At 41.2% G+C, this 25919-nt stretch overlaps 1 protein-coding gene across 1 annotated transcript in view; it reads left to right on the top strand.

Annotated features, from left to right (window-relative positions):
* The window catches only part of TAPT1 (transmembrane anterior posterior transformation 1), a 59047-nt gene that overhangs the window by 7283 nt on the left and 25845 nt on the right, over positions 1–25919 (top strand). The window contains exons 2-3 of the mRNA XM_032333921.1: positions 5759–5889; positions 20378–20496. Coding sequence (XP_032189812.1) covers positions 5759–5889; positions 20378–20496 — 250 coding nt within the window. The remainder of the gene's footprint in view (positions 1–5758; positions 5890–20377; positions 20497–25919) is intronic.

Genomic DNA, 25919 nt, shown 5'->3' with positions numbered 1-25919 from the left:
TCCCCTGAAGCTTGGTTCTTTTGTAAATATTGCTTTAATGTATCTTTAAAAAAAACCCATTCCCTAGCCCATCAGTATGGTGTTAATTGTATGCAGGCACTTCTCTCAGATTCAGGCCTCACTGGGGGCTGGACATTGTGAAGATCAGGATTTGTGGTGCCTGCTTTCAAACAGCTCATGAGCTGGTACGGGAGCCAACCAGTTAACAATGTTAACTTCATAGAAGTAAACCCAGGGTGCTATATGTGAAACACAGAGAAAGAGGAGGATGGGGGGTGGTGATCCTAGTTTTCTAGAAAGTACATAGTGACCTGTTTACAAAAGCAGTTGAGACAATGATAGGCAAAATAATCTAGTGCCACGTATACCCCAGTGTTGATAGCAGCAGTGTCCACAGTAGCCAAAGTATGGAAGGAGCCCAGATGTCCATTGACAGGTGAATAGATAAAGAGGTGTGTGTGTGTGTGTGTGTGAATGTAAGAGAGAGAGAGATGGAATATTGCTCAGCCACCAAAAAGGGCAAAATCTCGCCATTTGCCATGATGTAGATGAAACTAAGAGGGTATTATGCTAATTGAAATAAATCAGAGATAGACAAATACCATATGATTTCACTCATATGTGGAACTTAAGAAACAAACAGGTGAACACAGGGGAAGGGAAGGAAAAATAAAACAAGATAAAAACAAGAGAGAGAGGCAAACCATAAGAGACTCTTAACTCTAGGAAACAAACAGGGTTGCTGGAGGGGAGGTGGTGGGAGGATGGGTAATTGGGTGATGGGGCTGTAAGGAGGACAAGTGATGTAATGAGCACTGGGTTTTATATGCAACTGATGAATCACTGAATTCTGGCCCTGAGACTAATAATACAATGTATGTTAACTAACTTGAATTTAATTGAAAGAATAATCCAGTGCCAGATCCAGTGCCTTGAGGATAGACTGCTTGATTTTGAATCATGGCTCTACTGCTTTCTTCCTGTGTGACCTTGGTAACCTCCTTAGCCTCTCTGTCCCTTGGTTTTTTCATCTGCAAAGTAGACCTAACAGTAGAATATGCCTCATAGTTGTGAGAGCTGTGCACAAAAAACATGTCTTTATCATTTTGATTTTTTAAGGGCATACTTCTAAATTTTCCATTGCGGGATTTAAATGGGCGTTTATAACTAAAATTCTTGCATTTCTAGAAGTGGAATCCTCACATACCACGTTCTATATTTGTATTATAGTTAAGAAACTTTTGTAGGTTTGTATTATATGACTTGTTTACAGAAAATTAGTTATTAGGTTAGTTTGTTGATTATACTTATTTGCAACATTACTGTTTATTTTTGAAAACAGAATTGCAGAAGCAACATCAGTAAACCCTAGGGAACCCCCAAAGTAGAATTAGTACCTCAGAGCCTCTGAAATTACTAGTAAGGAGTTAAGACCTTGTGTCCTGCTTTGCAGTTGTCTTGTGCTTTCATACAAATTCTCTCCTTTGGCCATCCTTCGTGGACCCTGGGCAGCTTTTTAAAACTGCTCCAAGCCTCCGTTTTCTCTCCCGTGAAACTGAGATCTATGACTTGAGCAGGATCACAGGACTCATGTATGATAGAGAGGATGCCAGAACCCCATTCTTCTGATTACTAATCCCTGCTTTTCTGATAGATTATAACAAAACTCTTATTATGGTAAAACTCAGTCAACTGCGTCATCAGGGAAGATGCCAATGTGAAGGATAATTTTCTAAATAAACAGGGTATAGCTGTCTCAATCTTTTGATTTAATTTGCTGCTTTAAGTTTAAAATTCTATAAAAATCTGTTTCTGAATTTCCTTCACACAGCTGACATACTAGCAGGCTGCCCAGCGTCCTCCCTGCCCTTCCTGTGGATCGCACCGGCATCCTTGTACCATACCCCAGGGCACTCACTGGCTGTGCCTGTCAGCATGGCACGCCTCCACCCCGTGCTTTTAGTGTGGACCTTCGGATACCTGTTGCGTGACCCTTTACCGTCACTTAGACATGCACACAGCCCAGAGGCTCCTTTTCTTAGGGAGGAGCTGCATCCGTTGAGGCGCTATAGTTTGTCACTCGTTTGCTACTCACTCCCAGTCTCAGTCGCAGGCTGTTTTCTCAAGAATCTGATGTTCTCTCTGCTTTTGCCACTTCTGATTTCTGATCCTGTTTTTGTCTCTGCCGTTCTCCTCTCTGTGACTTTTTCCTCCTTCTCTGATGCATATAGTCTTTTAGCAAGCGTTGGTTGAACACATATGACGTGCTGTACCCTGAGGATGCAAAGTAAAGGACAAAACCAGGCCCAAAAAAGTGTGGCGGGTAGAAGTGCCAGAACAGGCAGACGCTATGCCAACCGAGTTGGGGAGAGGCTGCCTTCTGTCCGGAAGACCTTGGGATGGCTTCACAGAGCAGGCATCTGTGTGTGGTCTCCTAAGGGAAACTGGAAGGAAATTCTTAGGCCAGTGAACCGTGTCAACCAACTGTCCTGTTTGCAAGAAATGTAAAGTAGTGTAACTAGAGAATTGTGACCTAAAGATTCAGCGGAGGCAGGTGTGAGGCATGACTGAAAACATAGCCAGGGGCCAAGTTGTAAGGGATCTGGTGTCACCACCAGGAAGGTGTAGGGCCTGGCCTGCAGGTGGCAGAGAGCATTGAAGGGGGCCCGCAGCTGTTCTGTGAGCATGTTGGTTCTGGCTGCCTGGCAGGGTTAGGACTGAAGGGAGGAAAGACTGGAAAAAAGGGCATGAGTCAGGAAGCTTAGGTGGGAACTAGAGGGGGATGAGAAGGACCAAACTAGGGTGACATATAGAGAGGGGGTAAGTGAATAAATGTCGCAGATGACAAGGCAGTGGGGCTTTGTGAGAGGAGGGTAGCCCCAAGCTTCTAAAATAGAGCTCTGTCACTGGTGGTGCACAAGCTAAATTCAGGGCTGCAGAGGGTAGATTGTGGGTGAAGACCCTGAGCTCCATTTGCCAATTCAGGGTAGGGGTAGGGGGCCAGGTGGAGTTGCCCAGGAGGCAGCTGGAAATATGGGTCCAGGTTCCCGGGATCAGATATGGTAACTTCAGGGTTCAGATGATGGCTTTAACCTTAGACTGTTGAAGGAGAATAGGAAAAAGAGAAGAGGACACACCAGCAGATAACAGCTTTCAAGGATGGCCAGGGTTTCACTGTAACTGGTGCTTTGTTAGGACACAGTGACTGGAACACCAAACCGGCAAACACTTACAGGTCCAGTGGAGGTGGAGGAGCTGCCAAAGACACCCAGGTCTGACAAGTCGGGCAGTTAGAGAGAGGAGCGCCTGTGCTGGAGGGTGGAACAGCAATCATGGTGAAGTGACCTTTGGGGCTCGCTGGTGTCGGTGAGAAGTAGTGTAAGTCAGTCAGTGAAAAGTAGTGTGAGCATGTAAGTAAGAAGTCTCTCCTGCCCTCAGAGGCACCTGCTACTTCTTAATTTTTACATGAAAGGATTGATATTTATTTTATATATATATATATATATATATATATATATATATATATATATATATATAAACTAATCAGAACTTCCTTTGCTTTCTGGGGTACCTATGTGGCTCAGTCAGTTAAGCTTCTGCCTTTGACTCTGGTCATGATCCCAGGGTCCTGGGATGGAGCCCCCCCATACTGGCTTCCCTGCTCAGCAGGGAGTCTGCTTCTCCCTTTGCCTCTGTGCTCATGCACTCATGCTCTGGCTTGTGTAAATAAACAAAATCTTAAACACACACACACACACACACACACCCTTTGCTTTCTAATTAGAAGACTAAACTGAGTAAGAGTGTGTGTGTGTGTGTGTGTGTGTGTGTGTGTGATATATACACACATTTTTTTAAAAAATTTTATTTATTTGCGAAAGAGAGAACACAAGCAGGGACATGGGCAGAGGGGGAGGAAGAGGGACAAGTGACTCCGTGCTGAGCAGGGAGCTCTGTGTGGAACTCCATCCCAGGACCCCGAGATCATGACCTGACCCGAGGTCAGACACAACCAACTGAGCCACCCAGGTGCCCCAAGAGTATGATTTTTGTCTTTCATTGGTTTGGCTCTTCTTGTTTGCAGCTCAGAAGGCTTTCTTTTTCTTCCCTTCATACAGCAGATCATGTTCTGGATCTAGTCAACTATAATATATTAGAAATTTCCCAATCAAAAATTGTACTCTGTATGGATTTGGTGATACTGAGGCCTTCTAATCGGAATATCTGTTAATATGTAAACAATACAGTTTACCTCTGGTGTCCATGGCTTCAACTATAAATGCACCGAGAAGGTGCCTCATTAGCGCAGTAGGTAGCGCGTCAGTCTCATATAAATGCACCGAGAGCATGATGCTTTCAGTGCATTTGATAATTCGGCCTGCCCAGCATGAGGCTGGAGTGGGTGGAAGTCTGCTTTTCTCTCCGTCTGTTTCAATCCCTAGATAACTCTCATGGTATCACTAACTCTCCAGAGAGATGACAAATCTGGAATTTAAAGAAATGTATGCACGCATGTGTGTGTTTTTTTGTGTAATATAACCTCTCTACATGAGTAGACCATTTGGCCTGATGCTCAGAGAACTAGCCATCTGTTCAGTGCTGGAGGAAGTAAGCTGTTTTAGGCCCACCAGGAGGTAGTAAGTCTCCTTCCAGGTCTCCCTGAGGGCTTTTCAAGGGTGTTTCTGACACTAGACTCTTCCCCATACCTGCAGACTTTAAATCCTGGTACTCACCTAAGATGCCCTCCATGAGTCAGTACTCATAAATGAAGTCCACTTTCCCTCTTGGTCATTTTTTGGAGGGAACACCAACACTGTATTTAGTAAAAGGACTGCAAGGGCCAGCAGAGCAGAGGACAAATTGAGACCTTTGGTATCCTGACTTCTGGAAGAGGGCTTGGCCTCCTGGGGAGTAAAAATAGGAAGGTAATGGGAATCAGGGCTCCAGAAAAGTCAGTTAGGTGATGGGCTCTCAGGGAAGTGTGACATTTTCGAAGGGGTTGGAGCTTCAGCTTCTTATCCCTAAGACTCCAGTTATAGCCAAGGGGAAAGTACTTAACCTCCTTTGGCCTTATTTTCATTTGAGACAAGATGATTCTGGGTGAATTTGTTTTGGAGAAACAGAGAAAAGAGGGGGATAAATCCAAGGAAAGGGAAGTCTTTCAGATCTTGTTGAGGTTCTACTTTGTATGATTTAGTATGATGATTATCCTGTTGGTAAGCCTTCACCTAGGGAACTGTCATTATTTAGATACTTATGCAGGATCTCTGAGGCTGAAGAAAGAAGTATATCAGTATAGTTCACCCAGGTTGGTTTTTGGACCTGAGCAATGCCTGTTCAGGTGACTTGTCTCTCTTTTAGCATATGTAGAATCATATATATAGGTACAGACATACACATTTATCCATTTTATATATACCTGATCTTTATTCCCTCATATCTACCAGTCCAGGTCCTATATCACCTATAAGACCCAAGACTGGGCTCTTGTACAGTTTTGTAACTATTCTGGCTCATGGTAATCATTCCTTTTATATTCCTGTGGCATTTTCCCTTTATACCACACAGAGTAGCTATTTTGTCAATAACATTTGCTGATCATTTGTATGTAGCTGTTTAGTGCTCGGCACAGAATTATAGATTGCTTTGTTTTATTCTCTTTTTGTTTTATATATGTGTTATCTACAGCCCCAGCTAGCATGTAAGTTTCTTGATAAATACTGTTCTTTTTGTTTTGTGTCATTTTCTTTTCCTGTAGAGCTTTCATTGTTGAGGTTCCTCAGTGCTGAACTAACAAGAGGGTACTTCCTTGAACATAATGAGGCCAAGTATACAGAAAGAAGAGAAAGAGTATACACTTGTATGCGAATACCAAGAGAATTGGAAAAGGTACTATTTTTTTTCTATTACCAGACATTATTTTGAAAGTTATGTTAACATGTTAATTATATGAAAGTAAATTGTCAACAGCTTGAGTTGAGTTTTTAAAATATTGGAAATAGGGGTGCCTGGGTAGCTCATCGGTTAAAGCCTCTGCCTTCGGCTCGGGTCTTGATCTTAGGGTCCTGGGATTGAGCCCTGCGTCGGGCTCTCTGCTCAGCAGGGAGCCTGCTTCCTCTCTCTCTCTCTGCCTGCCTCTCTGCCCACTTGTGATCTCTGTCTCTGTCAAATAAATAAATAAAATATTTTTAAAAAATTCAAAAGGGCACCTGGGTGGCTCAGTGGGTTAAGCCGCTGCCTTCGGCTCAGGTCATGATCTCAGGGTTCTGGGATCGAGTCCCGCATCTGGCTCTTTGCTCAGCAGGGAGCCTGCTTCCCTCTCTCTCTCTTTCTCTGCCTGCCTCTCTGTCTACTTGTGATCTCTCTCTGTCAAATAAATAAATCTTTAAAAAAAATTTCAAAAAAAATATTGGAAATAATATGATCATATGTAATTAAATATATTGGGAGTAGGAATTCCTATCCAGGAAGAGGCTTTAAAACTTGTATTTTAAGTGTAAGTAAGATCCAGTGTTTCTTAACTTTGCTGTGTGTTAAACTTACCATATTTCCACTTGTGTGCCAGCCAGGTCAGTTTTTCCAAGGAATTAATCTCTACCAACACCTTTAGTTCTCATCAGTTTTATTGTACTAGGAGCAGTATATTTTCCATTCAGCATGACAAATTATTTAATTTCAACCCTTTTAAAGCTTTTAATTTCTCAGAAAGCCCTCCTATTTAAAAACACAAATGACAGTCTATTCAAAGAAAAAGACAATTCATTGCATCTTTGCCACAGAAAACCTCACATCCTAGGGACAGCGTATCCACAGCGGCACTGGATCTAAGCACACTTCCCATGGTTGTCTCAGTCTGGCAAGACCAGTCAGATAGGGCAGGAGGCCACTCTTTTCCCTCTGCATTGCTGAAGTTGGTACATCACTAGAAAGGAAGAAATATTATTAAGAAATAATTCAGCTTTGGCTGAATTATCAGTATCAGAACACGGTTTTGTACTTTTATAGTAACATACAACTTTTAATAGTTTGATCAGTTCCTTAAAATCTTACTTTCTGTTGGAGTGGCTGTCAGAGGAGTTGCTGGTTATCTCAGTCAGAGTGTTCTATGGTAACAAGAGGGGCGGGAGACATTGAGGAGTGAGGACCCAGTGGGTCGGGCTCATGGTCTTTTACTTCCAACAGTCCATCTGTGTGGTACAGGGGAGGGAGGCAGCTATAGAGGGACAGTTTGAAAAGTGTTGCTTCACATGGGTTCTTGACGGCAGGTTACCTGCTGCAGTTTTAGGGCGTTCTGTGTTAAGGTAGGGAGGGATGAGAGCAAACACGGACTGGAGAGAGAGCAGTCATGGCCGTGAGACAACGGTTGCCTGTGGTCGGGATCATTACCGGTGCTTAGTTATGCTTGTGTGGCTGCTTCTCTAGGGAGGCTCTGGTTCCAGTGAAGAGTCAAGGCCTGGCTGGTGAGATGGCGGAGTGTGGGAGTGCTCTCAGCACCACTGCTCCCCCAGTGCAGCAGCACCTCAATTTTCTATGTTGGAATTTATTTGAGAATTTGGCCAGGGATGGGGGGTAATGTTTCTTTTGCTTGCCAGTAATAATAATAGTATTATTAATTCTTATGTCTTTCTTAAACACATTAACTTATTTTCTGAGCTCACTTTTTCTTTCCAGTGATAAGCCAAGTAGAGAAGTGTGAGGATACACTGCAGAAGGAATTGGAGGGAGGTTGGCTGGGGCCTGTATCTTTGTACAGGACAGTGCCAGCCACAGTCAGCTTTTACCTACCTGGTCTCTTTGAGGGAAGGTTTTTCTCTCACCTCTCTGGACAGTTGTGGATTCCCATTTTCCTCTGGAGAGTGCACAGAGATTTGCCTTCAGTCCTCAGCCAAACTGTGGACGCACCCAGGGGATTTCTTCAAAGCAAGAGGTGTGTGTCTGGCCCCTTTTATTACCCCTCATGTGGCAGAAATGATGAACAGCAGCCACAGCCCTCATGATGGTGAGCTCGTCAGAGGCTGGGTCAATACACACATCCTTCTCTTGTCTGTACCAACCACACTGACATGCCAAGCAGTTCCTTAGTAGATTTTTCAAAGAAACTTGTGAGCATTTCAAGTTTGTTACTGTGAGTGTTCTCTTCTAGGGAAGATGCCTGCAAGTCTTGATAAGACGTCAGTATAAACCAAACTGTTTTTCAAACCATGCTGTATTGGGTGCCTGGGTGGCTCAGTGGGTTGAAGCCTCTACCTTTGGCTCAGGTCATGATCCCAGGGTTCTAGGATCGAGCTCCGCATTGGGTTCTCTGCTCAGTGGGGAGCCTGCTTCCTCCTCTTTCTCTGCCTGCCTCTCTGCCTACTTGTGATTGCTGTCTGTCAAATAAAAAAAATCTTTAAAAAAAAAAAAAAACGGGGCACCTTGATGGCTTAGTGGGTTAAGCCTCTGCCTTCAGCCCAGGTCATGATCTCAGGGTCCTGGGATCGAGCCGCATCGGGCTCTCTACTTGGCAGGGAGCCTGCTTCTGCCTCTCTCTCTCTCTCTCTCTCTCTCTGCCTACTTGTGATCTCTTTTTCTGTGTCAAATAAATTAATAAAATCTTTAAAAAAAAAAATGCTGTATTAAGGGACCACTGATGGGATGAGTAACCAATGAGGTAGGTTGCTGTCAATTAGGAATTTTTTTTTTCCAAAGAAAAAAATGGAAAATTATCAGAGTGCATTGCTTGTACAAGAGGAAGCTTTTAGTCATAAAGCTTTGGTTTTATTTGTTTGTATTTAAGAGGTATAATGTCAGAAAAGTTGAATTAACAGTGCTCATGCATAATTGTAATAATTTTCTAATCCTGTTTCTTATTACAGAGGCTTTTGCTTTAGGCCTGTTTAGGGAAATTTAATTTATTCTCTTAGAACAACACTTCAGAAGCTTTATTGCTTAAAATGTACAGAAAGGTGGCGCATTTTTCAGTTTAGAGCGATTTCTTCTTACTGTCTCAGAGTAAGTGAAATGTAGAGGAAAGCAGAGTTTGATTTCAGTTTAATTACAGGTGTAAATATCTCCTAACAGGGTCAGTTCCCCCTGGTGTCTCCCAGACCTTTATGTGGTGAGTAGGGTTTCACTAGGCTTTTATTACAAGAGTTGGGGGGCTATCTAGATGTTCATGTCAGTAAATTTGCTGTCTGATTGATAATACCTAATATATTAATACCTTTCCCTGATGTAGAATATAACATACTTCTAATGTAAAATGCTGTATTCTTTTTTTTTCTTGTTTTTTGGTAAATGCTATGATATTTTCATGTAGCCTTTTCAGGAGGAGAAACTTGACGATTAAAGAGCACTTTGCTTCTACAAAGGTTGCACATGCTATAAAACACATAATTAGTGTTTATACTTTCAGGTCAAGAAAGTGGTCGTCTGAGTATCTTTTAATGTAAAAAAATTCCAGAATTTTTGTGTAATTTTCTCAGTGGTAAAACACATACTTGGCATTCAAAACAGGTAAATTGCTTATATATTCAAAATAGTATTTCCAGTACTACTAGTGCCAGAGGAAATACCATTATTTAGAGGAAATACTGTTATTTGGAGAAAATAATAGTATTTCCTCTGCCACTTTTTTCACATTTGAACTTCTCATTCTGATGTGAAGGGATAAAATTTTGGAGTGTTTTTTTGACCTTGGGGAGCATTTCTTTTTTTCCGTCACAAATCCCTTTCTGCCTGCACCCACATCCCCCTTGGGTTCTCTTCCTGGATCTGTTACTCACTGTGTGTGATCTGTGTGGGGGCTGTATTGTTTTCTTTGTACAGCAGAGGATTCTGAACTACACTTTCTCTGCAGTCTAAACAGAGACACAGGATAGTGCAGTGGTCAAGAGCATGAACTCTAAAGCCATTCTGCCCAGATTTGCACCTCCACTCCACCATTTATTAGCTGCAAGGCCTTGAGCCGTTCACTTCTTTCCATTTGCCTTAGTTTTTTCATCTGTATGTTAATTATGGGATGAGCCCTTTATAAATGTTTTAAAATATTTTAAATTTGGGGAATGCCCTGCCCTAGGAGAACAAGAGAAATTTGGAAAGGTTTCTTGTCTCCAGGTTGCACTCCAGAGGGTGTCTCCTCACAAGAGGTGTAGCTGTCATCTGAGGCATCCCTGTACAGCAAGGGATGACTGGGAGGGGTCTGGTTCCCATGGCTCCCCCATGTCCCACTTTGATCTAATGTTAGACTTGTAATTTTCCTGCTTCACTTGCTGCTAAATTTGACTTTTCCAACCTAGCAATGGATGTGCTTTTCTGACTCTCTGCCTTCTTGGGTTGTTGACCATAGGCATTTTGGGGGAGAACTCTTGTCTTCCCTCTGTCTTTGTAACCATGCTGTCTTAGAGTAAACTGTGTGTGTTTCATGAAGGATACACTGTTGGTCAAAAGAGAGCACAGCCTATCACGCTGACATTTTCTGTCAGGCCCTCTAGAGCCTGGTCTCAGCAGGCACATGACTTGGAACATATGATTAGGTCAGACAACAACAGTTTAGAAACTTTGTGAACTCAGGACAGGATCGCCAGTTTCTTAGAAAATTCCTGCTAAGTGCTCACTGGCCCCTACCCTGATTGGACTCGTCCATTTATATCCAGGCTATTTAAATATTTACATCACAGGCACTTTTAATGAGTTAGCATTCCATTTCCCTCCAAGCCTCATGCGATACCTGTTCTCGTTGAGGCCCATTTTTGCCATCTGCCCCGACATGGCAGTCATGTTGATGTTTGTGCTGCATTTTGACCCCATGGGAACAATTTATCCTGCACCCCATGGAAACAATACCCTTGTCAAGAGCTAATTTTGTCATCTGTATGAATCCCAAACTGCAGGAAATAGGAAGGAAATGCTTGCCAAAGTAGTCTTTAAAATTCCCTAATACACTCAAACACCAATTTGGAGAGCTACACATCACTTACTCGCTTATTTTTTATTTTTCTCAGTCAGTTTTGAGTACCAGTTTTGAGTACTCCAGGCACTTCGGCAGTGTGCAAGTGCAGAGCTTACCTCCAGACTTGCGAAGGTAATGCATTGCAAGGTAACGAGTAAAAGAGGTTGATTTTGCACCCGCATTTTTAAGGCTTGGGGATGTGCTAGGAAGATCCAGAGATGGGAAACTGTTAGGGACAGGAAAGGACAGGTACACTGCGAGGAGAGCCCGAGTCCAGGTAACTGTGAGTGGTCAGACTAAGCAGTGCAAACTAGCTTTGGGAGGATTTCTTAGGAATGCTTTTACCTGCATCTGTGACAGACTACCTAACAGTGGCTTAAACAGGTTTGAAAAGTTTTTTGACAAGTCTAGAGAAGGGAGATCACTTTTGTTCCAGCTGATTAATGAAGCCAGTCTGGACTCAGAGTCCTTTTTATGTTTCCATTTTGCCATCATTGATAAATTGGTTTTCAGTCCTCTTGCTTGTTGCCTTTTAATAGAAAGATGACAGCTGCGACCTCAGGCGATGCCTCTGCATTATTACCCAAAAGAAGAGGAGACAGTGCCACCACTTGAGTGTCCCTTTTATAAAGAATTAGAAGCTTTCCCAGATGTGCTCCTGCACACTTCCTTTTGTGTGTGTCTTATTGGCCAGAGTGAGTTCCACAGGCATCCCCAGCTGCCTAGGAGACTAAGAACAGTGGATGTAATACTTCTCCAATAAAGGAAGTGACAGATTGAGAATGGTGATTGGGTTAGTCACCCCTCACAGCTCTGCTTCTGAAAAATTCAAATAGCGATTATCAACATTGATTAGCAATAAGAGAAGCAAAAAAGGCTCAAGATCTTTCCATGTGCCTAATCTTTCTTTGGATTAAAATAAATTGATTTATTTATTTTACCTCTTAAGGAAAAAGTGTGTTAGATACATGTCAAGGGTAGGTTGTGATTATTAAGAAGACTTTTATAAAAATTCCTTCCTTTCCATTACTTCCATATGTTTATGTAACTGCTTGTCATAAAAGGTAGAACTAAAACATATATATATATATATATATATTTTTTTTTTTTTTAAGATTTTATTTATTTGAGAGACAGATCACAAGGGGCGGGGAACAGGCTCCCTGCTGAGCAGAGAGCCCGACAGAGGCCTTAACCCACTGAGCCACCCAAGCACCCCAAAACAAAAATATATTTTTAACTTCTCCTTACCTTGTAATTTTCTACTTTTTGGCATTTTTTTCATTTCGTTATTACCATAGTTATTTAATACTTTATTTTTTTTCAAAAATGAAACTCAACCTCTTAGTCTTCAGTGGAACTGCTTTGTTGTCTTAAGAATCTAGTAAATTTTGGGATGCCTGGGTGGTTCAGTTGGTTGGGCATCTGCCTTCAGCTCAGGTCATGATCCCAGGGTTCTGGGATCGAGTCCCACATTGGACTCCCTGCTTGGCAGGGACCTGCTTCTCCTTCTGCGTGCTGCTCCTCCTGTTTGTGTGCGCGCGCGTACATGCTTGCTCTCTCTCTCTCTGACAAATAAAATGAATAAAATCTTAAAAAATCTAGTAAATTTTCCTAAGCTTTAAATTTGTGGGTGTTAAGTATTGCTGTGGGTATAGACTGTTGTTATTTTTCCACATAGACTATTGCTGTTATTGAAATGGACAAAGTTTACCATGATACAGGAAATTGGGGGTCAAGATTCAGTAATGTTAACTTTTCTTCTCAGCTCTGCAGGTGATAGGCTAGTGGCCCAATCAAGGCATTGAACTTCCCTGGGCTTTGACTTTCTTTGTCAGAGCCTATGTGGTTGGACTGGGACATCTTGAGAGAGCTGATAGTCCGTGACTCTGAATGAGTTTGCATGTGAGGAGCAGAGGAAACAGGAGCAAATGGAAAGCTTCACAAAAAGGGAAATTGTACTTACCTAGGGGAGGAACTTAGAGTTGCTTTCTTGAGGGTTCAGGGTCGGGGGTAGGGGAGGTAGTATTTGGAAAAAATAATTCACAAGTCATTTTCAAAACAATGAATTTATTCAAAATATCACAGAAAGCCTTTTCATTGTTTCTCAGTGTGAGTGTGTGTTAACAAAAGATAGTCACAGCCATCATTTCACCTTTATTTCAGGAAAAACAGTCCTGGGATTTCATGGTGAAACTGTATTGAGAACTTACCCAGACCCACGTGTATGGCAGCAATTTCTTGGGCATCCTGCTCAGTTGCTAATTTCAAGGAAGTGAGTTTGGGGAATCATTCCCCTCAGTTCTTCTTATGATGCAACTCTTGTCTGTGACAATCCCTGACTCAAAAGTCCTACCACAAGCCTGCTCAGAAGTCAGAAAATCATGGGGATCTGCATTTCTCAGAATCTAGCATCTGGGCAGCCTAGGCTGATATTCCTCCGGTTCTGAGGCTTATTTCCCCCTGCTTGGAGTCAGAGGCCTGACTCTGCAACAGTCTTAGCCTTTCTTAACTCTCTTGGAGGACAGGGCCCGTTTAACAACAGCACCAGCAGCCCTCTCCAGAAGTGGGGCTTGGAGGTGATGGGGGAGCAGCCCGGCATCCAGGGCCTCATGGTCTGGGACCCTGCTACCTCCTGGACATATAGGACCCATGCAACAGTTCTAGGACAACCAGCCGAAGACTTTAGGCTCTACCCCATTCACTGATGTAGTTAAAACATAGCTTGTGAAGTTGGCACCATGGGCTTGTGTTTATCTTTTTGAATCAGTAACTTACTTCTCTTGTGTTAGCGTTGGAAAGAGTTTTAAATCTCTTTTCTTCCCTCTTTCCGTTGTGCTGTAGCAGACCATTATCCTTCTTCTCTGTCTCGCTGCTTACTCAGCCTGCTGTAGTGTGCTGATCACTCCCTAAAAAAGGAGGTTTGAGCTGAGAAGTGGTGTGGTGGTGTGATCATGGCCGGCAGCAGCTGCCACACCTCTGTTCCTCAGCAGGACTCTCAGATGTGCCTTAGGTCCTCAGGGCATGCCCAGCCCACTGCAGCGCTGTTTGCTTTTTGCAAATGTCAAGTAATGGTCCCTGCCTCAAGGTTTGGTGGGAGTATTCAAGAAATTAATGTTGGCCAAGTGCTTACAGTATAACGGTATTTGACATGACTGTAAAAGAAGCAAGAAAAATCCAAGGATTTCCATGTATATAGTCTTTCTACAAATTAAAATCTTTAATTTATTTCTTTATTTGCCTCTTAAGAAATTTATTCCTTATGTTAAAATACATGTCAGGTGTAGATTGTGATTATTATGAAGGCTTTCATCAATATTACTTTGTTTTCTGCGGTTACATAATTATACGCAATGTTGCTTGTTATAAAGGCCCCTGGGTCCCGGTAATCATTGTTTGCCTCTTCCTGGAGTACAGACTTCTTGAGGGTATGAATTTTTGAATTCAGGTGAATAAAACTTATTATAGGGATGACCTTGAAGCAGTAATTGCTTTCAAAGTCAGTCATTTGTAAACTTTAAATTTATAAAGTATTCTCCTAAGAATGTTAATCCTTTCTTCTAATAATGGATCTCTGCATGTGGGTTTGTTAAGAACTCCTGGAACACGGGATAAAGGTATATGTTCCTTAGTAATTACTGAAGATGGTTTTTGTCCCTCTTCTATGTAATGATCACATTCTGGCCACACAGCCTCCCGCTCACGCTGCACCTGAGCATGCTCTTCTCTTTGTTTGAATTTCTGTTCCTTCTTACTGCCTGCCAAAATCTAGTGCCCCTCTTACCTCCTCTGTGGGAGAGCCTTGCTAACTCTGTTCCTCCTCCCCTGGGTGCACGGTCCCCAGTTTCACCCCTATTCCTGCCCACCCTGCCCAGACTTCCTTTCTTCTCCAGTGTCTCTGGAGCACATCATTCACCAGCGCGTACTACATGGTCTGTCCAGCTCACTAGATTATAAATTCTTGGGGGACGATGTCCTTCCTAATGACCTTTAATCCCCAGTGTAGAATTGAGCCAGATGTGGTCTCTGCTCTTTCAGGAGACCTGAGCTTTGTAAATTGTGAGACCGGATTAAGAAAGGGAAACACTGCTTCCTCCTTTGCTCCAGGTCAGCCAGCCCCCACCAGTGGGTGCTGTGTGGTGGTCATGGTGGAGGAGATGGTATTCAGAATTGCCAGGAGATGGTTTGTGTAATTCATAGAGGCATATTCCACAATTGTGCTATTTTAATTTTAGCCATAAAATTTTATTCATTTTGAAATCTCAAAAGGAAGACAGGGTATTTTGTTAAAAAGGGACAGATTTTTAAAAGGTTAAGAAACCCTGCTTCATTCTCCAGGGAGAGAGGTTGGTGTTTTTATTTATTTCTTTTGAGGTGAGTCACTTTCAAATGATGAAGAGTCATAGTACTAGATCCAAAATGAATGTGGGAAGAGTTGGTTGTGGAAATGTTCACTAGCCTGTGATGTTTCGTGGACCAACGTAATAGAATCAGTGCCATTTTGTAGTTTTCTTAACATTGAAGTTCAGATGTTTAAACCTATGTTAAATCTTTTTTTTTCCTTTTCTTTCTTTCTTTATTTTTTATTTATTTATTTATTTATTTAAATATGTATAAGGGGCATCTGGGTGACTCAGTGGTTTAAGCCTCTGCCTTCGGCTCAGGTCATGATCCCGGATCCTGGGAACGAGCCCCACATTGGGCTCTCTGCTCAGCGGGGAGCCTGCTTCCCCCTCCTCTGTCTGCCTCTCTGCCTACTTGTGATCTCTCACTCTGTCAAATAAATAAATAAAATCTTTAAAAATATATATGTATAAGGCCAAATCCAGTAGCAGGGTTGAGGCTGGAAGGATGAGTAACAGGTGTCATAATAGAAACAGTGCTTCCATTTTCAGAGTTGTGTCTTCTGCAGGCTGAAGTCTGGCCCTGCCTCTGCTGCTCACAAACCAGGCAGGCTCTTGAATCTCACTGCAGAGCAGGGGTGAGAGGGTGCTTCTTGCCTCTCAGAGTGGAGGGGAGGATAGACTGAGGCCGTGGGCACAGTGCCCAGGTGCACTGCGCAGTACCTGTACAACTTGCGAAGTCCTTCCGGATGAGAGCTCCTGCAAGACAGAAAGGCCAGCTGACATTTCTGTCCTTTTGGTGTTTCTAATTACAGGTTTTTTATTCTAAAGAGTCACAAGAGCTATCTTATTAATTAAGCAGATTATTTTGAAATAATTATTTGCCCATGTAAATTTTAAGAAATCCCTACTCTGAGAATGAATTTTAAGAGAAATATTCTCAAATTGAATATCTGCAATTTGTGTCTCAATGTTTTTCGTTCATTTTTGTACAAAGAGCTTCCTAGTGTGCTCTTACTCTGAAATTCTCCGCAAAGCTCCCTGTAGTCATTTTGAACTGTCTTCACTGCCCATGTGGCTGCCCATGAAGGGAACTGAGTTCCAACCAGTCTGCCTCTCCAGGAACCTGTTTTTTCAGACAGTGAGTTACCACCCTACATTGGGTTGAGAATTTAGTGAGACCGGCATTGTTTTATAAAGGGGAAGTAGAAAATAATCAACCTGTATTCCACAGACTAAAAGTTAATCTTACTTTGGTGAAATCTTTCTTTTGGGTTTTTGCCTGTATATAAATGCTTTGAGCTTTTTGAAAACATAGAGTGTTTTTCTCTTGGTGAATCCTGGTTAGAGCTTGAATCCTCCTAATTGGGTAGTTTGCTTCTTTACAAGACTTTGACTTTTTTTTCTTTTCTAAGACTCTGGTTTTCTTAAAATAGTGGTCATACATTTTACTCAGCTATCATAGTCTGCCACATGAGAGCTGCACAATATTTAAGAGAAAAGGAGGAAGAACTCAAAGACGAGTGTTAGCCCTAGGAAGGTTTCCCACAGAAGGCTGTACAGCATTGTGTCTTCTTCCACCCTGCGAGAATGCACAGACTGGAGGAGCAAAAGCCATAAATTCCAGTGTTTGATTTTTCTTGAAATATTTTCATCATGCTTTGTCATGCAAAGTAACTGAAGGTGTGAAAGTACATATTATGCCCATAATATACACCCAAAGCTTTTAGTTCTTAGTAACTTATTTTCAAAGTTAGCAATAAATCTAAATATGTAAAATTTATTTGCCTTTTATAAGTTTGATTCATTAAATGTCTGTTTGCATTTTTTATGACACTAGGCAAATTAGCAAGCGTTAGCACAAAGATAATTGTGTTAACCCCCATGCCTGGTAAAAGTAGGGGTAAGATCTCTTTGCTCTGGGGAAACTGCTTTAGAGAGAGAGTGCAGGGCCTGGGGTCAGGCAGACTCGGGCTTGAACGCCAGCCAGTTCCTTTACTCTGACCCCCAGCCTTGGGCAGGCAGGCATTCAGCTTCAGAGCTGTGGTTTCCTCAGGTGTCAACTAAGGATAGTAATAACTGCCTCAAAGAGCTGTCAGGAAGGTTAAGTAGCAGGCTCTTCCACCGTGTTGGGAAGATGGAGCACAGAAGCCACTGCTGTCCGGCCCCTCCAAACTTGGGCGGTTTGGGGGTGGCGTGGGTTTCACATGAATTAACTGAGAGATGCCCATGCGGTGTCCTGCAGGCTGTCCGGCTCATCCTGCACCTGGCATGGTATCTTTACCTTTTTCAAGAATGAATGTTTTTATGGATCCATCTTGTTCACTTTATTAGAGATTTTCTTACTCTCATCTGTAACGAATTTACAGGATCTGGTGCCTTATGAGGAAGGACACCATCTGAGCAGCAGGCACTCAGTCAAGTCCACGCTTCCACATTTCCAAACCCTGAAAGACATTTCTGTTGCTTTTCTTGTGTGTTGTGTGTTCTCACTACACGAGTGCTTTCTCTCTACCCAGCTGCGGTGTCCACAGACCACAGCCACTTGCTTTCCCTCCGGTTTTATATGCCAGTCTATTACACTGATGGCTCCAGGCCATCCACGGTCAGCATCCCATGTGAGATTATTGCTTGCCCACTTAGTTTGCTGGGCTACTTTAAAGTGTGTGAAGAGGAGGGCCCTGTAGACTTCTGTTACCACTGTGCACCATGAACAATGAGAATATGAATTCTAAGCCAAAGAAAGATAGCTGTATTATTATTCTTTAAGGGAGAGATTTAGTTCTCATAATTTCTTTCCTCCTCTGTGCTCTTGCTCTGCTTCTTCCTCTGGAAGCCTCTTCCTTCTTCTGCCCAGTCTGCCCTCTCTCCATGTGGCAGTCGCCCTCATCTTCCCAGATGTCTTTATGGGTCTCCTCTGGAGCTTTTTCTAGATCTCCCCATTTTGGTTTGGCCATTCTCTCTCTAGGGCTCCCCTGTTCATTGAAAACTTAGTTCTGTCATAGCAGCAGTCTCTGTGTGGGTGGCTCTGTGCTAAAATGTGAATGAGCTTAGTGAGTGCGAAAACCCCATCCTGGTGTCCTGCCTGGCTTTTTGCCTGCTGGGCTGAGCATGTTACTTGGCCCATCTTAGCAGCTTTGTAGATGTTGGGTGAATGAGTAATGTGCTCATCCCTAGGGGAAGGTCAGGAGAAAGACAAAACCACTTACTCTCCTTCCCAGTATGCGATCTCTTATTGCATACACTCCGAGATACTTTCTGGGATGTGCAGAGTTCTATTAGTTTCTGCCTTAGTAGTGCAGCCAGCAGTCCACCAGAAACAGGGAAAGGCTTCTTGGTGACAGGGGAGTAACAAATATGGGCCACCAGCTTTCTGTGGACCATGCTGTCTTCTGCAACACTCCTTTGTATGTAGAACAAGGAATCAGATACAGGACTTTAGCTATGCTGGTGACAGACAGGATGCCTGACTGGCCAGCAGCCTTGGAGGGAAGACTAAAGTGGTTTGTAGCATATGACTTGGTACTTTTGTTGGTCTTTGTAGTGAATCCAAATTGTTTTTTAAAAAAACCTCTTAGGTTCAGGGCGCCTGGGTAGCTCAGTGGGTTAAGCCACTGCCTTCGCTTCGGGTCATGATCTCGGGGTCTTGGGATCGAGTCCCGCGTTGGGCTCTCTGCTCAGCAGGGAGCCTGCTTCCCTCTCTCTCTCTCTCTCTCTGCCTGCCTCTCTACTTGTGATCTCTCTAGGTCAAATAAATAAATCTTCTTAAAAAAAGCTCTTAGGTTCTCTATATTCTGATTGAGAAATCTGGCCCATACATGTACATACTCTTTTGAGACATTCTTGCAAAAAGTTAATAAAATGTGTACTTTCTTTTAAAGGTTTGCTGGGGCTGCTGTCACAAAGTGCTGCAGACCAGGCAGCTTAAACCACAGAAAATTTTCTCACAGTTCTGGAGGCTGGGAATCCAGATCATGATGCCAACAGTGTTGATTTCCTTCGAGGCCTCTTTCCTTGGGCTTATAGAAGGTGTCTTCTCCCTGTGTCTTTGTATCATCTTTCCTCTGTCCCTATCTGTGTCCAGATTTCCTCATCTAATAAGGACACAAGTCACATTCGGTTAGGACTCACTCTAATGACTTCATTTTAATTTAATTACCTCTTTCAAGAACCTGTATCCAAACATGGTCCACATTCTGAGGTACTGGTGGTTAGGACTTCAACATAGGAATTTTGGGTGGACATAATTCTGCCCATAACATTGTGGATTTTAACTACTTAATAAATTTGTGTAGGACACTGCATTGCCTGAGGTTACATGGAGTGTTTTGTGGGAGGGCATGTAGAACACACCATGTTTGTGTATCAGACATAGAGAAAGTCATTGCTCCTCCAGTAGCAGAGTGTGGTAGCATGGGTGTGGCAACTTGCCCAAGCCATCAAAAGACTCCACCCTCCTGTGAAATACAGTCCTGCATTTAATGGGACAAAGGTATAATTTTACAGGAAAATAGGAAGGACGGGACAAGTGCACAAAAAAGGGGAAGAGGTACAAACGCTAGCAGCTATTCCTCCAATTAATAATGCCTTCTGAGTACAGCAAATTTGAGTGCACATGAAATTATGTTAAAATTAGTAATCATTTTATACATCTGTGGCATAAAGACACTATTTTAAGCAGTCTTTCCTGTCCATGAAGCACTCTCATACATAGAGACAGCAAAGTCCTTGAGAGTCGTTAGAGTTAAAGGTTCTAGCTGAAAGATTTTCTACAGTATCTTTACAGTTTGAGGAAGTCCATATGAGGTGTTTCAGAGCTGTGGTTGAGGGCAGATTATCTCTTGAGTAATTGACTTTTCTGGGTGGTAAACCAAAGGCTCTGGGAGAAGAACTACAAACTTGCACTTTGAAGAGGACTTTTCATTAAATGTGGCACATGTACCCCGTCCAGTTACTAACTTGTTATTCACATAGCTAAGTTATGAGGAAAGAATCCCCAACATTGTTTAGAAATTCCTCTTTTGAAATCTTCATCAACAGTTATTTAGAGAATATTTATTTTACGTTTTGTTTTTTTGTTTTCTTCTCTTTTTTTAAAATCCAGCTCATGGTTTTTGGAATCTTTCTGTGCCTGGATGCATTTCTGTATGTGTTCACCCTGCTTCCTTTAAGAGTTTTCCTGGCACTATTCAGGCTCTTCACTCTGCCTTGCTATGGCTTAAGGTAAGTTTAAGATCGTGAGCATTTCAAATGTTTAAATTATTTTTGCTACTCATGAAAGTAGTATTTTACTACTTGTAGTTGTTAAAGTAAATAGTCACTTGGATAGATTTTGCAGAATAGGGGTAATTTATACAGTTTCATTCATACTTTGGCCTTAATGCATGAACTAATGCTGTTTATCTTTTTAATGAATATTATATAATGTACTTATATAATATTTGTACTTTTTCCATGCATACGTTTTTTCCAAATGGTTTTGAACTAGAACTTTGCTTTGGCCAGTACAGTAATATCAATAATGCAGGCGGCCACGTAGAAGAGTATGAAGGCATGGGGACTAAGAGCCAAGGACCCGGTAGCTACTATGCTACTCACCTAGTATATTTGTGTTCCTGAAGTCCCTTGACCTCCGAGGCATCGTCTTGGGTTCTGGGCTGGGAGTTCAGAATCTCCTAAGGAGCTCTTACTTGAGGAGCTCCTCTTACTCTCATTTAAGAATCACTGTCTTAGTGGCCTGGGGAGCCTTAGTTAAAGATTTCCGATGAGACTCCTTCTGATTTGTGAATGCAGAACACTCACGAAAACCATTGGCCTGGTGGGAAGGCTAAGACAGCCCAGCCTCGCATTGATTAGCTGGTGAGGTGTGGGCAGCTGCTTAACTTCTCTATTCTCTAAGCCTGTTTCCACATCACAGTAAAAAGGGGATGTTGAGAGCCTAGCCTAGTCTACCACAAAGATGGGAGGTGTAAAAAGAATACCCAGCGTGGTGCCTATTCACAGTAGACCAGAACAAATATTAGTTTCCTTCCTTTTTTTTATCAAAACTAGGAACAGGAAGATGAAAATGTTAAGCTTACATGAATCTTAATGCTTTATTGGTCTTGAGGTTAGAAGTTTGGGTTTTACAGTTTTCTTTTTTTGTACAGACATGTCAACATGTCTCCACTCTGTGGAGTCATTCTCTAGTATATTATTTTACAGTTCTTAGGGTAGTTGCCCAAATGACATTTCTCACATGGATCACTTTTCTAGACGCATTTCATTCTGAAAAAGTTTTAAAATGCTGAAGTGCACAATAATAAGTAACCTCATTTAACTATAAAGCAGGTGATTATTTTTTGGTATCTGAAAATATAATTAATGTAATTATCAATGACTTAACCATGGAAACTAAGGTAAAATATTGATGGTCAATATACAAAATTATGTGTTGAGTTTTTTAAATGACTAAAGTCTTGGAAGATTCTCTTTTAAAGTGGTAAATGGCATATACTTAATACTTACTAAGCAGTGAATAAGATACAGTCCCTTTAGAAGTAAACCTTAAACAGTTTCAATAGGGAAGAAATCCTTGCAATATAAATTGGAAGAATTTATGGTCGTGATGATCATATTATGAAAAGAGAAAAATTCTTTGCCGGATTACGTGGAGTAAAACAATGGTCATCAACCATGATCACATCACTGTTCTTTGTGATACTTGACATGCTGTAGCCCTGCCTACCAGAACGAGAGAATTATGTGGCATATTTTATTAATTACATGTTAGTCAAGTGGAAGACTTTTAGGGATATAATCATCAGCTTTAGGATAGTCAAGTATATATACCTTTGGGAGAATTTTTAATGCTTTATTCTTAGTAGCAAACCTTTTTTTTTTTTTTTAAGACATCTGTAGCATGATACTTTTAACATTAACAAAGCCAAATCTCATATATTTTTTTCTTTTATCACTGGGGGCTCAATAAAATTATGGTTATTTTAGTTTTGAGAAAACCAGAGAAAGTATCTAATAAGACATCACTAACTATAAATCTTCATGTGGACTGCATAGCCTAGATGGACACATAGAAATTTGGATAGAGCCATGTGAAGCTACCAGACATAAAATAACTAATGCCACATAGAGGTGTTCACGTCTGCACTGTGAGCTAAATTAACTTTTTAGTTATTCTTGGATCAACAGTGTGCTCCAGCCTATCTCTAAGTGAATGGCTTTCAAAGACAGAGGGTATTACATATGGCTGTTGGCATGATGAGATAAAACATTATAGGGAAATATATCCTAAGAACTCTCTTCTAAAGTGGGTCCTTCCCTGGGTATGTTAGTACACAGTGGCTGCTCATTGAATGAGGGACAGTGGTGATTTGTCAGTGTTTCCGAAGTTCCTTTTTAGGCTCTGTTTGAAGACCCATCTGGTTATTGTACAAGACATGTAGAACTGTGTCATTTCGAGTGTTCCTTGTCACTGGGGAGAAGCAGGGCACCCAAATCGCATGAGAGAAGTCTTTCAGTGTTTGTTCTGAAAACTAAAAGGGATGCTGCAGAGAACTGCCACACTTCAGGCCTCGCCTCCCATTTGCTTTGTTGTGAGTGTCCGATGGATCCTGGAGCCAACCTTTTCTAGATATTTTAAGATTTTTTTTTTTTTTTTTTTAGCTATAAAGTAGAGGTGGTTGCTTTTGTATATTACTTTAAAATACTTTCAGTCTAAATTGAGTAGCGTTTCAAAACAAAATTAAAATGTGTTCTATTGTCAGGGTTTTAGAGCTAAAATGACACCAGAGGGCAGTGTGTCACCCCACATGTAAGACTGTTCCCTTGTCCTATGAAAACCATTCGTGCTATTTCTGCAGTTTGGACCAACTGAACAATTACATTTTAGGCGGTCACTGATAAATATATGATGTGTATATATAATGTGGAATGCAGTTAAAATTACATAATAGAACTTTAGGAACTTTCTATATTCTGTGCAAGTGTAGGCCAGAATACACAGAATGTGAAAAGACTGCCTTACTGTCTTAGTAAGTATGCTTTATCAAAACTGAGTAATCTGTGCTTAGAGTAGTATGCATTGCAATTTATAGTTTCCTAGAGAGCAGTTTAGAAAATGGTGTCTTTTTGAGCATTATTTTTAAAACTACCAAATTTGAAGTGCTTAAAACTTGAACTATAACGAGAAATATTATAGTAATAAAGCTATTACTAATATTATGTCTGAGACCTTTTCAATATTTTAGGAATATAAAAATACATTTATTTTAACAAAATTATTATTTAGAAATAGCCAAAATCTGCCTTCTTATACCTTTTCTTTCAACATTCTCTACTTCCATTAAAGGTTGATTTGTCTCACCTATAGCTGTGCTATGTTCCATCTTTTTCAGCAAGCAAAAAGTGCTCTTTCCTTCAGTCTGACTTTTATTTTTTCAAAGGGATAGAAAGAAATTAAAAGAAAAATAAAGAAGTCGATTGTGGGTTTTTTTTTTTTTCTTCGAACTATTCCCTTATCCTTACATTCCTATATGTCTTTTTATAAGAAAGTCACTATGCTCCTACTCTCTTAGTTCTTTTTAATTATCCCCCCGAAATGGGGGGAAAGGTTTATCAGAGTAATCAAGATGCAAGATGAAAACCATGATCTTGCAGTGTCTGGTACTGTCCGTTTTCTTATGACATCAATAGTTGTGTCAGGTTGTAGCCTTCTTTCCATTATTTGTGAGTAGAGTGCTTGCCTCTTCTTGCAGAGTTGTGTCTGGTACAGCATGCGTGAGTGGCTTTGGAAAACTGACAGCCTCCCAGAATTTCTGCTTTAGAATTTATTCTTTGGACCTATTTCTAAATATCCTGTAAACTTGCCATGGTTTTTGGGTTTGGCCACTTTTGACAACTTAGTACACAAGAACTCGGCCTTTCACTAAAGCTAAGTGCCAGAGGAATCCTGCTCGCCCTTTTGAGAACCCAGCATTCATTGTGACTACCCCACTGGCTGGCACTTGGCCAGCTTTTGATCCTGTTAAAATATTGTTCATTTAAGAAGTTGGCAGGGTGATTGTTTTGACTTGGTAGGTGTGTTTGTGTTGCCTGCAAAGGGTCACTGCTTCCATAAAAAATTTAATAATCTCAGGAATACTTATTTGAAAACTTTTTACTAATGAATTAACAATCTTGAAAAGTCTTCGCTCCCAGCTATTTTGTTGGAGACTAAAGTAAAGAGAAAAATATATCCAGATTGTTTAAAAACAGATCTGTGTGTTTCTTCCCTCTTTTGCATTTAAGGTAGTATCATTTTCTTGGAAAGATATCCAAGAAACTTGAATACTTTCAATGACATGGAAATCGGAATTAAATTTTGATTCATTTGATTCATTGTATGAGGTACGAGTGTTTCTTGGAAGAATGAAAATATTTCATTGTTTAGAAGAGTAGACTGCTCTGTATTATGTTAAAGAGGTATCAGACCTCATTTTTCCAAGTTTGCTTATAGAATAAATAAAATAACTAATTGTGGAAGTATTTTTTATTTACCTGGCATTTTTATGAATCTTCTCTGCTCAAACCTGTGACTTCACTTTGTGTTTTAGAATTCTCCATAACATTTGAGTTAAAAGTTGAGGGAGATTGTAGAGAAAACAGTGCTATCTGGTGCCAAGAACTGAGTTACTTTTGAAAACTTTGCTCAGATATTTTAGATGGTAATAAGTGTAGAGTAGGCTTAGGTAATAGATTCAATGTTTTTCTTTTACTATCAGCAGATAAAATCTGTACAAACAAATTTTCTGATCGCACTTTGGTTTTAGGCTTGAGAATGCTTACTTGAGGTTTTGTGGACTTATTTGTGTTAAAGAGGCAATAGTGTCTTTTTCCTCTGAGAGTTTACCCCACAGAAAGACTTTTATCTCTCAGAAGAATAGTGAATTTCAAATGCTTGAGAGTTTCTTAACCTGTTGGACTTCCTCTGTATGCCTTACTTCCTTCAAGATTTTTCACCCAAAATTCACTTCACACACACACACACACACACACGATTTTTCTCTTCAACATAAGCCTCAATTGTGCCCTAAATGGTTTAATATCACCCTATAACACGTGAAGGGATAGCTCTTGGTGGCTTTCTTTGGGGAAACAAGTATGTTTGCAATTTCCTCTTACCAGGGTTGATCTGCGTGGGAGATATGTAGAGAGCAGTATATTTGTTTTATTAGAGAGTCTTCATAAATCAGGTTTTGTTGTCCCCTGTTTCCTCACCATGGCACTCTAAGTAGCGTAGCAACATTACAACCTTCTCTCTTTCTTTCTCTCTCGTGAATCAGACCGAAGGGAGGAGCACTTTCACTTCCTTTATAGAATGGAATGTGGTGTCACAGGGACTCCTTGTGGTGAGTAAACCCTGATTTTTCCTTCTCTACTCTTGGCCAAATTGACATCCATGCAAACAGATAATATAATGGAAACAACAAAAACAGCGTAGGCAGACATAACCATTTAAATGAGAACGGACACCTGAGGAAAACGTGGTCTCTATCCTTACTTAGTCCTAAAGCTTTGTCCACATTTTTGCAAGATTTGACCATGATCTTACCTAATACAGGAAAATCACTCAATCAAATGATCTTCAATTACTCTTGCTGCTCTAGACC

The sequence above is a fragment of the Mustela erminea genome, chromosome 2 (assembly GCF_009829155.1).
Source record: "Mustela erminea isolate mMusErm1 chromosome 2, mMusErm1.Pri, whole genome shotgun sequence".
In the NCBI taxonomy this organism is placed as follows: domain Eukaryota; kingdom Metazoa; phylum Chordata; class Mammalia; order Carnivora; family Mustelidae; genus Mustela; species Mustela erminea.
The sequence above is the reverse complement of the archived record's forward strand: the minus strand, read 5'-3'. Positions and strand labels throughout refer to the sequence as shown.